We start from the raw sequence: 13,395 nt of genomic DNA on the forward strand, positions 1-13,395 counted from the left end.
TGGCCTTTGCGGAAAGGGATCTAACATAGTCCCATTTTGATCTTGGTAGTCCCATTTTGAGATGCGTTGTATTGTTACAGTCTTTTTTGTTCATGTTCAAAATGGAGTAAGGTTTTATTCTAGTAAGATTGCTTTGGTGAACACCACATTGTTTTACATTGCTCAACCTAGATCGAGTTGTAGTCTCAATTGAGAAAACTTTGCTAACTACTCAGACTATGCTATCGACAGACTTTGCTATGCTAGCATGCTGTCTCCAGCAGTGGTTCCCAACCAGGGGTACTAGGACCCCGGGGGTACTTGGCCTCTCCACAGGGGGTACTTGAAAACACTGATGACACCATAGGCTTATTAGTGAAATGAACATGAGTGGGTACTTCAGGGGTACCCCCAGCAATGCAAAAGCTGTCTACGGTAACAGCCTGCTGTCTACGGTAACAGCCTGCTGTCTACGGTAACAGCCTGCTGTCTACGGTAACAGCCTGCTGTCTACGGTAACAGCCTGCTGTCTACGGTAACAGCCTGCTGTCTACGGTAACAGCCTGCTGTCTACGGTAACAGCCTGCTGTCTACGGTAACAGCCTGCTGTCTACGGTAACAGCCTGCTGCCTGACTTTGCACTCTATCTCATGGTGAGTTTATTACCAGAGAGTGAGGATCCTGTCTATGTTGCTGGATAATAGAAGGACACCACTCTAGTTAGGGTGGAGTCTGTCTTCAGCAAGTCATGCTTTGCTGTTTGTATTGTTTAGTCCCAGAAAGAGTTTGTAGATAACTGTCTCTCTGTCTCCTGCAACGGGCAGAACTCAGTTTTCAGCCTGCTGTTGAGTCCGGTGTAGATTTGATCACTAACTGGAAGGGGACCAGAGACAATTGATGCCGACACAGCTACCTAGTTGCATCATTTTATACATGTATTTTTTAGCATCTCTTTTATTCTCTTTCACTGTTTCCTTCCTCATCCATCTCTTTCTCCCAGCTACGAGGAGGGGGACTTTGAGAAAGCAGCCGAGCTATACAAGAGAGCCATGGAAATCAAGGAGGCGGAGCCATCTCTGCTGTGTGGGAATGCCCCTTCTCGACACTCGTCCAGTGGGGACGCTCTTAGCCTGCGAGGCCCCGCGCCCCTGCCGCACGCTCCCAGGTGACCCTTCCCTCTCCTCTCCTGCCCTGCCAAAAGAGCACAGGGACTTTTCCCCTGACTCCTCCGGTCATCTGTCCTTTATGGAAATGCATGGAAGAAGATCAGAGACCCTGGTTCTTCTGCCCCGGTGCCCGACAAGACAGTGAGGAGTCAAGGAGAGAGAACTGAAATGGAGCTACGGTCATCACCGCATCGCTGACAGAATCATCCGTGGCACTACCATCGGTTTGTCACGCTGCTTTGAGATGGCACAGCGTCGTCTGCCAAGTGTTCTGTTGCCAACTGCCATCATAGAAATATGAACTATACTCTATTTAATTACGTATGATAAATTGCCAATTGTTTTGTGTAGAATATATATGTGTAATCATATGTTGTTATATTTAATGTTATGAACGAATGTGAAATGATGTCCACACCGGCCTTGTCAGGGCCTGATAACTCAGGTTAAAGGAACACAGTGGCTCACTGTTACTCAATCAATGGGAGCAATTAGCTGTCAATTTCAATTAGAATTTGATGCATTATTTCAAAATGATTAACTGATTTCACCGCCAATTGTAAGCCAATTGTCAGCTTAGGGATATGCAGTTTGCCAACGATTTGTTAGTTTTGAACGAATCTTTTTAGTGACTCCGGTCTCACAGGTGAATTTTTCTAGTGACTTGTTCAATTGTATTGTTCATTCGAACATTTGACAGCGGATTTCTACAACATGATCTTCATACCCGGTCCTCAGTTCTCCGATCAATGTCTATATACATTTGCTGAGAAAAATAGATCAAGGCAGGAACTTCATGAAGACATGTTTATAACTGATAATTGAACGCAGGCTATAATCGTTAATATAGTTAGTTGATTACTAATTTCTTTAAAAAAAACAGATGAAAACAAGCACGGTGCCACTGCCTTTGCCTGAGTAAAAAGACTTGTGAACGACTGACTCGGTCAGTTTTATCGTTCATTTGAACGACTGGCAGGAGAGTTCTACCCAACCAAGGAATAACTTTTCATTTTACATTCGCATAGAAAATGTATCAAAACAGTAGCACTACAAAGAGATGTTTGTAACAGATAATTGGACACATGGCAAGCCAAAAATAATTAGGCTAATGTGGTTGTTGATTGTTTCGATCCTTTGAGCGGCTGCCAGTGGAGTTCTACCCCAACCACAGGCTTCCAGCTCAGTAGCCTACTCTCTGTCCAACAGCTGTTTGACCGTGTCAAACGCATCTTTCTAGCAGATAAGTGGACGCATGGCCTACAGTAATGAATTGAGTGTTTGATTTTTGTGGTAATCATAGAGTAAAATTGTAAATTGTAAAATAAAAAAAGTTTGAAATATTTTACAGCCAAATATATTTATGCAAGGAAAACATGTTCACTAGAAGCCAAGCGTAGAACTACCTACTCGTCCAATGAGAAACTTATTTTTCTGCTGTAAAGCATTTTTGTCGCAAAGTGATACACTCAGACACTCTAGCCTTTGTCTGTACGAATGTACATTTAGCCAAATGGGACATGTGTTACCAGAAACCTGCCATTTTGTACAAACCATATTCCAACTGAATTGGCTTACGGTGTACCTTACTGATGTCAATGTGTAACACAGGAATAAAAGAGAATATCATGAACTATAACCAGTTGGATTCTGTTTTCCGGCTAATAAACTTTATTGAAACAATTTGCGTACAGAGTCAGTACAGTTTCAGCAGAGAACGCTTTGGTTATATGTATAATTTAAACAAATGAACATCGGTTTACAATTAAACAGCAGGTAGAGGGTAGAAATGATGGTCCGTTGTGCAACAAAACACTCCAGAAGCCAGTCAGTGTGGCACTTTGGACCAGAGCTAGACAGTAAATACAGCCATGGCAGGTTTGTCATGCAGCAAAATGTCAGGCATCATTTAAAACATTTTTATAAATGCATTATTGATCCAGTTCAATTCATTAATTGGCATTCTATAAATGATTAGTTGGTGAGAGGCTGCATCCATAACCGCAATATTTGAGTACTTAATCAATTCAGTGTTACAACAAACTTCCTTATTTAAACATGTGACAAGCATCATTATACAGCTAAACTGTACAGGTATGTATGCTTTTGGTACATTATGTCGAGCGTTAATTCAAGAAAACTACATACGATAAAGGGCAGGAAAGGGTACTTCAACATCCAGTTGTGATGCTATAAACCGGGTAGTTTAATTCCCAAATGTTGTTTGGCAGAATGCAGAGGTGTATGTATAACCACGGGCGCGACATTACAACTTTTTACTGTATTAAATGCCTTGGTAAATGGTTTCTATAGGAATAAGACATTCAGGGTTTTGTGGTATACTGCTATTGTGCCAAGGTTGAGTGCTTTGTCCATGCACTCTGCGATGCACAGGATCTAAGAGCAGCTCTTAGCCGTGACATATATCGGCCGTATACCACACCTCCTCGTGCCATTCTGCTAAGTGTAATAGACAGCAGAATGCATCCGCACCCCGAACAGGCGTCCGCTAGTAAATTTCGATCCTTGGGGAAAACAGCACTTAAGCTCATTAAGCATGCATTGCACACCGTTTTATGTCCACGGAGTAAAGTACTTGCATTTAGGAGTGATACCGCGGTTCTGTAAGTGGGTAGAAAGAATTGACTTTATTTTAGAACACGGAGACACGGTACGATGCAGCGTAACCGCAAGTGACAGCTCTGTGTGACGATGATGATGACACATCTTGGTGGGGCCAGTTACATCTTCCTCATTTTAGCCATCAACTCCTCCAGGCTCTGTTCCGTCTCCTCCACCGTCTCCCCCGACGCCCCGTTCTCCTGGACAAGAGGAGAAACCAGTATTAATCCAAACATACTGGAGATGACAGCTTGACCTGTACCGGGTTCCTGACCTGGCCCGGGAATGGAGACTTGACTTTGTTGAACATTGGTTAGCAGGTCTGCCGAGTGGCCGGGAGACACAGGTTCGTTAGGATATTGCTATGGTATTTAAGTTATTTGGTGTGTGTGTGGTATTGACCCCGCCTGGGATGGTGTAGGCCACAGTGATGCCTTCTGGGAGATCGGGGACAGGGCCTGAGGCCGCCTTGAGTTCATCGTCCGTCTGCTCTGACACCAGCTCAATGCCTGATGGAGCAATGACATCAGTTCAGCAGTGGTAAAAAGACGGTGTTACTGTGGACATTTCATTAGGGCAGTGTCAAACCTCTGGTAGACTCACCCCAGTCGTTATCCTCGTGAACCGCCGGCAGCTCCTCTGGCGTCTTTGCAACGTCTTTCGGCTGCTCCGCCTGCATTTTCTGCGGGCCACCAAAGAGCACACACCATCATGGGCAATTACAAGAGAGAAGTACAAGAACTAACGGGCAGACGGGAAAGGGACTTGGTCGATAACCTTATAGTTTTCCTGCTGTTTCTTGCAGTGGGGGTCGTCACACGTCGGGTTGGCCTTCATTGCCATGGTGGGAAAGAAGTCCTGCATGGCGTTGTAGCCCAGGTAATGGCTGACCGTGCCAAACTTCAACAGGTACCTAAAGACCACAAGACGGTCGTTAGGATATCTTCAGTATCCACAAAGGACTCTCATCTACATTCCGGTGCCATTAATGTCTTACTTGAGGACATTCTGCACCAGGATCCCGGCCACCACACCCATGGTGGTGGGCAGGCTGGCAGCACACACCCCCTCCCTCTTCAGGGTCTTCTCGTCAATGTTGGCCGCCACCACCAGTGGTGGTGCACACTGTCGAGGAGATGAGGAGATTAGCATTCCGTCGTAAAAGACTGGAACATTTCAGAAAGCTCAAAGAGAAATGTGCCATGAGATTGGAGAGGTGACATGAAGTGAATGGAGAGCTACTGGGGTTAACTGGCCTTCCTCGAAGACAGAACAGCTTATTTTTCACATTGTCTGCTCTAGGATTCGACCTAGCAGCCTTTTCGTTTGGCAGTAAGACCTGCTAACCATTAGTCCAGCTCCAAAAACAGGTATATTGTCAGTCTACCATATCCAATATAACTGGCACATTCAGAAGGTTTTCCCATTGAATACATCCAAGCAGATGTTTTCCAACAGTAAAGCCTCAAGGTTCAAATTAGGAACAAGGCTTAGGGCTGGCATTATGTGTGGTTTAAATGAGGTTCAGGGGAGGGTTGGGGAAACGTTTGAAAGTTTAGATTGGATTAGTGTACCGCTGCCTGCCATAATTCATAGGAAGCAGATCGTCTTGTGGTTAGGGCGTTGGACCAGTAACTGAAAGGGCAGTGGGTCAAATCCCCAAACTGACCCCAAATGTCCTTGAGTAAGGCGCTTAGCCTTAATTGCTCCATGATTTTTGCTCTGGATGAGAGGATTGCTCATTTCAAATACACAGTACTGTAAAAGATATTGCACAGTCTCTACTGTACAGCGGAGGAGTGTTGTGACGTACTGCGAAACAGGCCGTTTCTCCCGGGATGATGAGCTGGATGTGTCCGGACACTGCGTTTTCACTCACGCCCGACTCCATCCAGATCTGACCCAGCTCGTTGCATGCCTAGGAAGGAAGAATGTGACCCGCGTACACTCTCTGATCTTTCACCAACACCATCATGTATGTTTTATCGTATAGGAGGGTTTAGGATAAATAGGTTAGTAATACTGACTGCGTTGATGGCCATCCGAGCCTCAAAGTTGTCTACGCAGCACAGGACCAGGTCGACAGCCTTTCCTTCTTCAAGCGCCCCGTGACTGATAACAGAACACATGAGTACTTATGAACAGGAGGTCCTACAGCCCGACAGTGCAGCTAACATGGGGATATTTCTGGAGTTAATTTAGATGTACGCTACCCAGATGCAGAATGAGACGTTAACCCAAATAACCCTAAATAATCGGGCTAAAACATGTTTATTTCATAGTTGTCCTCCTCATTCACATTAAAGTGTCCGCTTTCATACATGCAATGTTGTTTTTCTAATTATGCTGACCTTGAGTAAAAAAAACTGAGAAAAGCACCAACATTCAGTGTGGAAGACCACAGCGGAGAAAATCGATACTGTACACCTTATCGCACAATCCGCAGTTTAAGAAAAGTTCTCACCTTATTCGATCCATGAAATGTGCAAAATTGGACATTGTGGTGATGTTATAGTTGTGGATCTCAAACTGAACATCTGGGTTGATACTCCTGTTGACAAAATGTAAAAACGTAACAATACCTTAAAGTGACAGGATGTAATAAAATAGGAAGGGTGTGTTCAGGAGGACAACATGGAATGTACAGACTGAAATATAAGATGTCATACAAGGCAATGAAACTCTTGGCTATGAAAGTTCGTGGAGGACTGACATACAATAAGGTAAAACATGATTTCATCCCCTGCTGATTTTGGTTTTCCCACTCACTAAGAAATAATCAGTCTATCATTTTAATTGTAGGTTTATTTGAACAGTGACAGACAAAATAAAAATGTTTGAAATGTATTTGCATTTTAATGAGTGAAATAGGTATTTGACCCCTCTGCAAAACATGACTTAGTACTTGGTGGCAAAACCCTTGTTGGCAATCACAGAGCAGTCAGATGTTTCTTGTAGTGGGCCACCAGGTTTGCACACATCTCAGGAGGGATTTTGTCCCACTCCTCTTTGCAGATCTTCTCCAAGTAAGGATGAGGCTGACGTTTGGCAACTCTAACCTTAAGCTCCCTCCACAGATTTAGAAATAGGAAAAATGGCCAGGCCACTCCAGGACCTTAATGTGCTTCTTCTTGAGCCACTCTTTTGTTGCCTTGACTGTGTGTTTTGGGTCATTGTCATGCTGGAATACTCTTCCACCACATATTTTCAATGCCCTGGCTGAGGGAAGGGCGTTCTCACCCAAGATTTTACGGTACAAGGCCCTGTCCATCGTCCCTTTGATGCAGTGAAGTTGTCCGGCAGAAAAACACCCCCAAAGCATAATGTTTCCACCTCTATGTTTGATGGTGGGGATTGTGTTCTTGGGGTCATAGGCACCATTCTTCCTCCTCCAAACACAGCAAGTTGAGTTGATGCCAAAGAGCTCGATTTTGGTCTCATCTGACCACAACACGTTCACCCAGTTCTCCTCTGAATCATTCAGCTGTTCATTGGCAAACTTCAGACGGGCCTGTACATGTGCTTTCTTGAGCAGGGGGACGTTGCTGGCGCTGCAGGATTTCAGTCCTTCATGGCATATTGTGTTACCAATTGTTTTCTTGGTGACTATGGTCCCAGCCACCTTGAGATCATTGACAAGATCCTCCCGTGTAGTTCTGGGCTGATTCCTCACCGTTCTCATGATCATTGCAACTCCAAGAGGTGAGATCTTGCATGGAGCCCCAGACCGAGGGAGATTGACAGTTCTTTTGTGTTTATTGCATTTGTGAATTATCGCACCAACTGTTGTCACCTACTCGATTGTCTTGTAGCCCATTCCAGCCTTGTGTAGGTCTACAATCTCTTTGGTCTTGGCCATGGTGGAGAGTTTGGAATCTGATTGATTGATTCTGTAGACCGGTGTCTTTTAAACAGATAACAAACTGAGATTAGGATCACTCCCTTTAAGAGTGTGCTCCTAATCTCAGCTCGTTACCTGTATAAAAGACACCTGGGAGTCAAATCTCTGATTTAGAGGGGATCAAATATTTATTTAACTCAATAAAATGCAAATCAATTCATAACATGTTTTCTGGAGATTTTTTTTTTTAATTCTGTCTAACTGTTCAAATAAACGTTCCAAACTAAATATGTACAAGCTGCGTTTAGCACTTACAAAACTGGAATAAACTACCAGAAGATCTTAGACGTGCCCCAAACGTATACATTTTAGCCTTATAGCTTCCCACTTTTATAACATATGTTTTCTTATTGTATTTATGTATTCATTCGCTTAAATTGTTTCATTTGAGTATTAGTTTTTATATGTTTTCATATTTTTCTTTGTAAAGCACATTGAATTGCTTCGATGTATGAATTGTGCTGTATAAATAAACTTGCTTGCTACCATTAAAATTATAGGCTGATCCTTTCTTCAGTGGGCAAACGTACAAAAAAAACAGGGGATAAAAAAAAAATAATCCCCTCACTGACTCATTCAGACCCAAGCGAGTGGCGTTAACTACCATTTTGAAGCAAAAACACAAGTGTTTTAGCCCATCCAAGACAGGATTTGAGGAGCCCTTGCATCAACACGAGGAACTACGCTGACTCCATACATAACATTTCCATCTGCAACTTTCCACATCGGTCTCCTGAACTCGGCTCAGGTCACAGTACCTGAGGGTGTGTTCCGCCGCCTCTACCTTGCTGAGGCCAGCCTGGTGAGGCTGAAAGAACAACCTGTTCATGTTGGCCAGCTCCACTTTGTCATAATCAAAAAGGAGGAGCTGTGCAAAGAGACAATCACCAGGAAGGCAAGTTGATGGACACGGTCAATTCAAAGAGTACATTTTAAACAAATGATGATAAATAAATGTTACTGTAGTTAAGGAAAAGCTTTTATTACCTTACCAATGCCACATCTTGTGAGCATTTCTGCAGTCACGCTACCAACTCCTCCAACCCCAACCACAGCTACTGTGAACGTCCGGATTTTCTGTTTAACAGTAAAATGGAAACGGATTTCCAATTTATTCAAATTTGATCTGTTTAAGGTGGAAGCATTCTGAAAATCCAGTAACAACAAAGATTTTCTGGAAAGCTTGAGAATATTGAGCAATACTAAATTGTGCCACTTGAATATTTCAGATAACAATATCACATGGCATCTTACCTCGTAATCCTCAACAATACCCATTCGCTTCAAAGCCATCAGACGACTGTAGGGTAAGAAAATGTTTCGGTAAGCACTTTCACCATATGTGATGTGCCGGCCATTATTTCTGGGGTGTTGACCATATCAGGTAGCTGCTACCTTAAGCCATGTATTCATTATAACAAATGACTCCATTCGCTGAACCTCGATTTTTACAGCTAACATACCTGTAAGGGTTTGAATCCACTACTTCAGCACTCATTTTCTCGATCCGTGTTCTCTGATGAGGTTGGTTGTTGTCAGCAGGTTGTTCCGCACACATCGCGGTGCATCGCTTTTGCTTACACTTGATCAACTCATTCTCCAGCTCCCTCACTCGCAGCTTCAGTTCTTCAATTGAGGTCATGTTTCAATAAGGAATAAGGCACAACAGTACGATGTTCAAATGTAAAATGTCTAGATTGCAAACATAGACGATTAAATACTACAAGCGATGGGTGGAAGTACACGTCTACACAGCTCAAATCAGCTGGCAGCCTGCGTTTCTGTAAATACTGTCCTAACGGAAACAAGGTACAGGGAGTAAAGAGGTTCCTATGAGTAAACGATCGCCATAGCATCTGAAATTTCTTCCTTCGCTTAGTAGCTGATCATTTAGCAGATGTATTCTTCTACAGATTAGTGAAATTAGCACGATCGCAGTTGCAGTGACGTTTAGTGCAAATATTTGATTTGCGCTATGTTTGGTTGATAAAACAAGACAGCTCGTGAACAAGAAGCATTGAGACTATCCCGAATATAAAAGATTAGTTATTTACTTTAACTTTCCGTATTTTACGTTTGCTTTTGCAAATCATTAATCCACATTGTAATATGGAAGAAACAACTCTTGTTCGGGAACAGCACAGGTTTAACACTGTCAATCTTCAGCGATATCTGTCAGGAAAGACACAAGGTGTGTCCAACAATGACTCGTTCGCTGTCAGACAATACAGGTAAACCTTTCTTGTGTCTTCTATAGAAATGTGTATTTTAACAAGTGGAGTCAAAGTCCATGTCTTATGTGTCCCTTAATTTCAGTGCTGGACAGTCCAACCCCACTTTCCTTATTCAGACGCCTTCTAAAAGCTATGTCCTGAGAAAGAAACCTCCCGGTATCCTGCTTCCAGGGGCTCACAAGGTATATGCTGCAGAGACCACCATTTTTTCAATTGAGTTAGAAGAAAAAGTGTTCAAATATAGAGGTAATCTTTGCTCTATAATGCGTCCAGTAGAGGGAGACACAGTAGGCTCAATTGCGTTTGGTTTTTAATCATTATTTATTTATATATTGAACATTCTTCAGAACGATTGACATTTCTCCCTTGTTATTTGTGTGTTGAGGTGGACAGGGAATATCGGGTGCAGAAAGCACTTTTCTCTGCAGGCTTTCCAGTACCCCAGCCATTAATACACTGCACTGACGCCAGTGTGATCGGAACCGAGTTCTACCTGATGGAACATGTAGAGGTAGATTGCTGCATACTATTTTGCAAGCCTAGAAATGCTCTGTCGATCCGTAGTATTAGTTACACTCATACTCGGTGGAATTATTTCCAGTACATTGAGGATGATGTCATTTTTTCCCACTCTCTGTGACTTAGGGACGTATTTTCCGGGATCTGAGGCTCCCGGGTTTGAGTGCCCCGGAGAGGGCAGCGCTGTACGTGGCGGCAGTGGAGGTCCTGGCCCGTCTTCACTCACTGGACCTTGCCTCACTAAACCTAGAAGGTTATGGGAAAGGGCCTGGCTACTGCAAAAGACAGGTAGCGGATGGGTAGTAATTATTCTCATATTCTCATGTCACTCCCAACCGATTAACGATCGGTTATTTCGAAAATGTTTTTTGTCATTTTCAACCATGCTGTTGACAAGGTCGTTAAAGTAAAAAATCTATAGGACTAGAGCTGGGCGATATCAACACAAATCAGTATTGCGATAAGTGGATCCAATTACCTTGATAACCGTATATATTGTTATTAAGGTACTTGATGCTAATTACTCTAATTTAGTTAGCAGAATGTCTAAACTACATTGGAATATGGCCCAATTCAGCTCAGCCTTTTTAAGTAGCCTTTTTTTTTTTTAAGTAGAAACACTATTACACCTCCGTTATCCCAGAAATTATTAGTTTGAAAGTTAGAGGACATGACATGGGGCACAAATCAGCAGTACATGACACATTTTCAGAGCCCCATTTTGGCTTGACAACACCGAATTTACAACTAGAGGCCAGAATTCCCAGAATGCATCTCTTACAATATTATACAGCATTAATGGAACATAAACAATATAACATGCACAAAGTTCATAACTATAGCACTGAGTACTTCTGTTCATTACCTAAAAGGTGTATACCTGGACAAAGCAGTACAGAGCAGCTGCCCACAAAGATATCCCAGTGATGGATAATCTCTCTGATTGGCTGTTGAGCAACCTGCCCACCAATGACAATGAAGTTGCCCTTGTCCATGGGGATTTTCGAGTGGACAACCTGATATTCCATCCTACTGAGGTAGGTTTTTGTGGGCCTTTGTCTGTTTCAGAGTACAGGTCTGGGATCAGATTAGCCTTTTAGATCAGTATGATCACTTGGACACTGGTACCTGATCCTAGAACATGTACTTTGAGAAACATTATGAAAACAATCATGCGTCTCATTGGATCTAGAGTGGTAACTTCTTACGGGAAATTCCTTGCGTGTATTCTTTCCAGGCACGTGTTGTGGCTGTGTTGGATTGGGAGCTCTCCACCACTGGCCAGCCAATGGCAGACCTGGCCTACTTCCTGATGCCCAACTATTGGCCCAGTAGCCTCAACCTCTTAAGCAGCATGGGTAGCCTGAAGGGTGTGGACGGTATGACCTCTGACCTCATGTCTGACCCTGTTAAGATGTTGTTGTTTTTTACTGTTATTTAACAAGTTAAGTTGCTTGACAACACTTTCTCATTCTGAATGACATTCAGTTGCAAAACAAAATCACTCTTGACCCTACATTCATTTAATGTAACTGATATCACCGAGCCGAACACCTTTGTTTCCATTTATGTGAACAACAAGCTTTAGGGAAACCATCATCCCACTCAGTTTGATAGAGCGTAAGTTAAAGGCCGGAATCATTTTATCTGTCCAAACATAAGTTATTATTTTACTGCAACACTGTTGACTTTCTCTTGCTCACCTCCAGTATCGGTGCTTTTCTTTTTGGCAAGGTGTGCCATCCCCTGAAGACCTAATCACTATCTACTCCCGCTGTCGGAGTATCCCATCTTCTCTGCCTCAGCTCAACTTCTACCTGGCCCTGTCTATCTTTAAGATGGCCGGGATTGCTCAAGTTAGTCCCTCTCTGTCTCTCTCACACACTCATCAAACCCATCTATAGAAATCGGCACATAAAAATGTAGTGCTTTTAAAATATTTATTATTTTAGCCCAGGGCAGTGGCGTCGTTAGGCCTGGGCGTGCGGGGCTATAGTCCTGGATTTTTTATGAAGAGCCTCGGATCTCAAATTGACCAATTAAAAATAAATAAAAAATAGCCCCTGATCTATTCATCTATAATTCCGATCGCGCATTATAACAATGTAGACGTGTAGGCCGCTAGCGTGTGCATGGACATTTTTCGCATGTACATTCAAAACCCTGTACTTTCTGTCCAGGGCGGGGCGTGGGTGTGGGCTAAGCCCCGAATGTATTGTGATCCTAGCGACGCCTCCGGCCCAGTGGAGGGCAATGCAATTGTTATTAATCCAATATGGCTACCTGGTTTTCTTGTCGTGCTCTAGCTACTGCTTCTAGTGGCTTGGTTGTTTGTGAACACAATTCTAATCGCATCCCATATCATACATCTTATATTATACGTCCCCAGATGGATAGTAAAACCAGGGTAACACATTCAGAGACTGTGAATAAGCAGTATGCACCATTTCACTAAAAGCACATGTTTGCAAATGCCCTTAATGATGGCCATTGCAATGCCAGATGGACCAGTGTAAATGAAATGAACACACAGACAATCAAACAAACAAACACACACACACAGGGTAGCAATTTTCCTTTATCTCCCAGTGTAAGAACGTAGTGTAAGCTCACTCCACAGCGTGCTTGAAATGCCGCCAGCGGTCTCCACGTTGTCAAGGGGTTGTTCACGTGTGTTTGTGATGAGACCGTGCTGGGCCGACGGACTGTCAGGAAAAGCTACAAGGTTACCAGCTGTACGTCAATGTAGCTTTCGACAGCTTGTCATTTCTTTGGGTCTGCTCAGCTGAAGAGGCTGCTAATGAGCTCAGTCTATATTCCCAGGTCCACATTCTCATCTAATCAATCTCATCAAGACCCACACGTATGGACACACTGGTCTGCTTTCATTATGTTTGTCTGTGCCTGAACAAAGCAGACCAAAGCAGACCTCTGACGTGTGATCTGTAAAGACGAGTGGGTGAATCATAAGTCT

At 43.3% G+C, this 13,395-nt stretch overlaps 3 protein-coding genes across 7 annotated transcripts in view; 2 read left to right on the forward strand and 1 right to left on the reverse strand.

Moving 5' to 3' along the window:
- Positions 1–2,828, forward strand: part of nphp3 (nephronophthisis 3) — a 35,942-nt gene extending 33,114 nt beyond the window's left edge. For both annotated transcript variants that reach the window (XM_010899460.5, XM_034289318.1), the window contains one exon: positions 980–2,828. In XM_010899460.5, coding sequence (XP_010897762.1) covers positions 980–1,148 — 169 coding nt within the window. In that variant the 3' untranslated portion in view covers positions 1,149–2,828. The remainder of the gene's footprint in view (positions 1–979) is intronic.
- On the reverse strand, positions 2,794–9,430 carry uba5 (ubiquitin-like modifier activating enzyme 5). 2 transcript variants are annotated; one of them, XM_013139518.4, is made up of 12 exons: positions 9,132–9,430; positions 8,923–8,968; positions 8,656–8,745; positions 8,427–8,536; positions 6,232–6,318; positions 5,795–5,879; positions 5,581–5,685; positions 4,765–4,892; positions 4,545–4,680; positions 4,371–4,440; positions 4,170–4,276; positions 2,794–3,967 (listed from the first exon to the last, which is right to left on the reverse strand). In XM_013139518.4, exons 1-12 carry the CDS (start codon positions 9,308–9,310, stop codon positions 3,887–3,889), a joined length of 1,224 nt encoding a protein of 407 aa, XP_012994972.1. In that variant the 5' UTR covers positions 9,311–9,430; the 3' UTR covers positions 2,794–3,886. The 2 variants fall into 2 exon arrangements, with proteins under 2 accessions (XP_012994972.1, XP_010897761.1); XM_010899459.5 differs by having other exon boundaries at positions 4,371–4,449; positions 9,132–9,429.
- Positions 9,431–9,672: 242 nt separating this feature from the next.
- The window catches only part of acad11 (acyl-CoA dehydrogenase family, member 11), a 56,494-nt gene continuing 52,771 nt past the window's right edge, over positions 9,673–13,395 (forward strand). Inside the window, exons 1-7 of one of the 3 annotated variants that reach the window (XM_020041746.3) lie at positions 9,673–9,899; positions 9,985–10,084; positions 10,288–10,413; positions 10,548–10,709; positions 11,294–11,458; positions 11,659–11,800; positions 12,156–12,277. In XM_020041746.3, the coding sequence (XP_019897305.2) occupies positions 9,778–9,899; positions 9,985–10,084; positions 10,288–10,413; positions 10,548–10,709; positions 11,294–11,458; positions 11,659–11,800; positions 12,156–12,277 (939 nt within the window). In that variant the 5' untranslated portion in view covers positions 9,673–9,777. The remainder of the gene's footprint in view (positions 9,900–9,984; positions 10,085–10,287; positions 10,414–10,547; positions 10,710–11,293; positions 11,459–11,658; positions 11,801–12,155; positions 12,278–13,395) is intronic. The other 2 variants (XM_020041747.3, XM_010899463.5) reach the window with 2 other exon arrangements.

The sequence above is a fragment of the Esox lucius genome, chromosome 21 (assembly GCF_011004845.1).
Source record: "Esox lucius isolate fEsoLuc1 chromosome 21, fEsoLuc1.pri, whole genome shotgun sequence".
NCBI classification, from domain to species: Eukaryota; Metazoa; Chordata; class Actinopteri; order Esociformes; family Esocidae; genus Esox; species Esox lucius.

Excerpts from the sequence above, each read along its gene's own strand:
- uba5 (XM_010899459.5), bottom strand. The coding sequence starts at position 9,310 with ATGACCTCAATTGAAGAACTGAAGCTGCGAGTGAGGGAGCTGGAGAAT. Across the intron at positions 5,880-6,231 it reads CATTTCATGGATCGAATAAG|TCACGGGGCGCTTGAAGAAG; the intron begins GTGAGAACTTTT and ends TTCTGTTATCAG. Across the intron at positions 4,893-5,580 it reads GAGAAACGGCCTGTTTCGCA|TGTGCACCACCACTGGTGGT; the intron begins GTACGTCACAAC and ends TCTCCTCGACAG.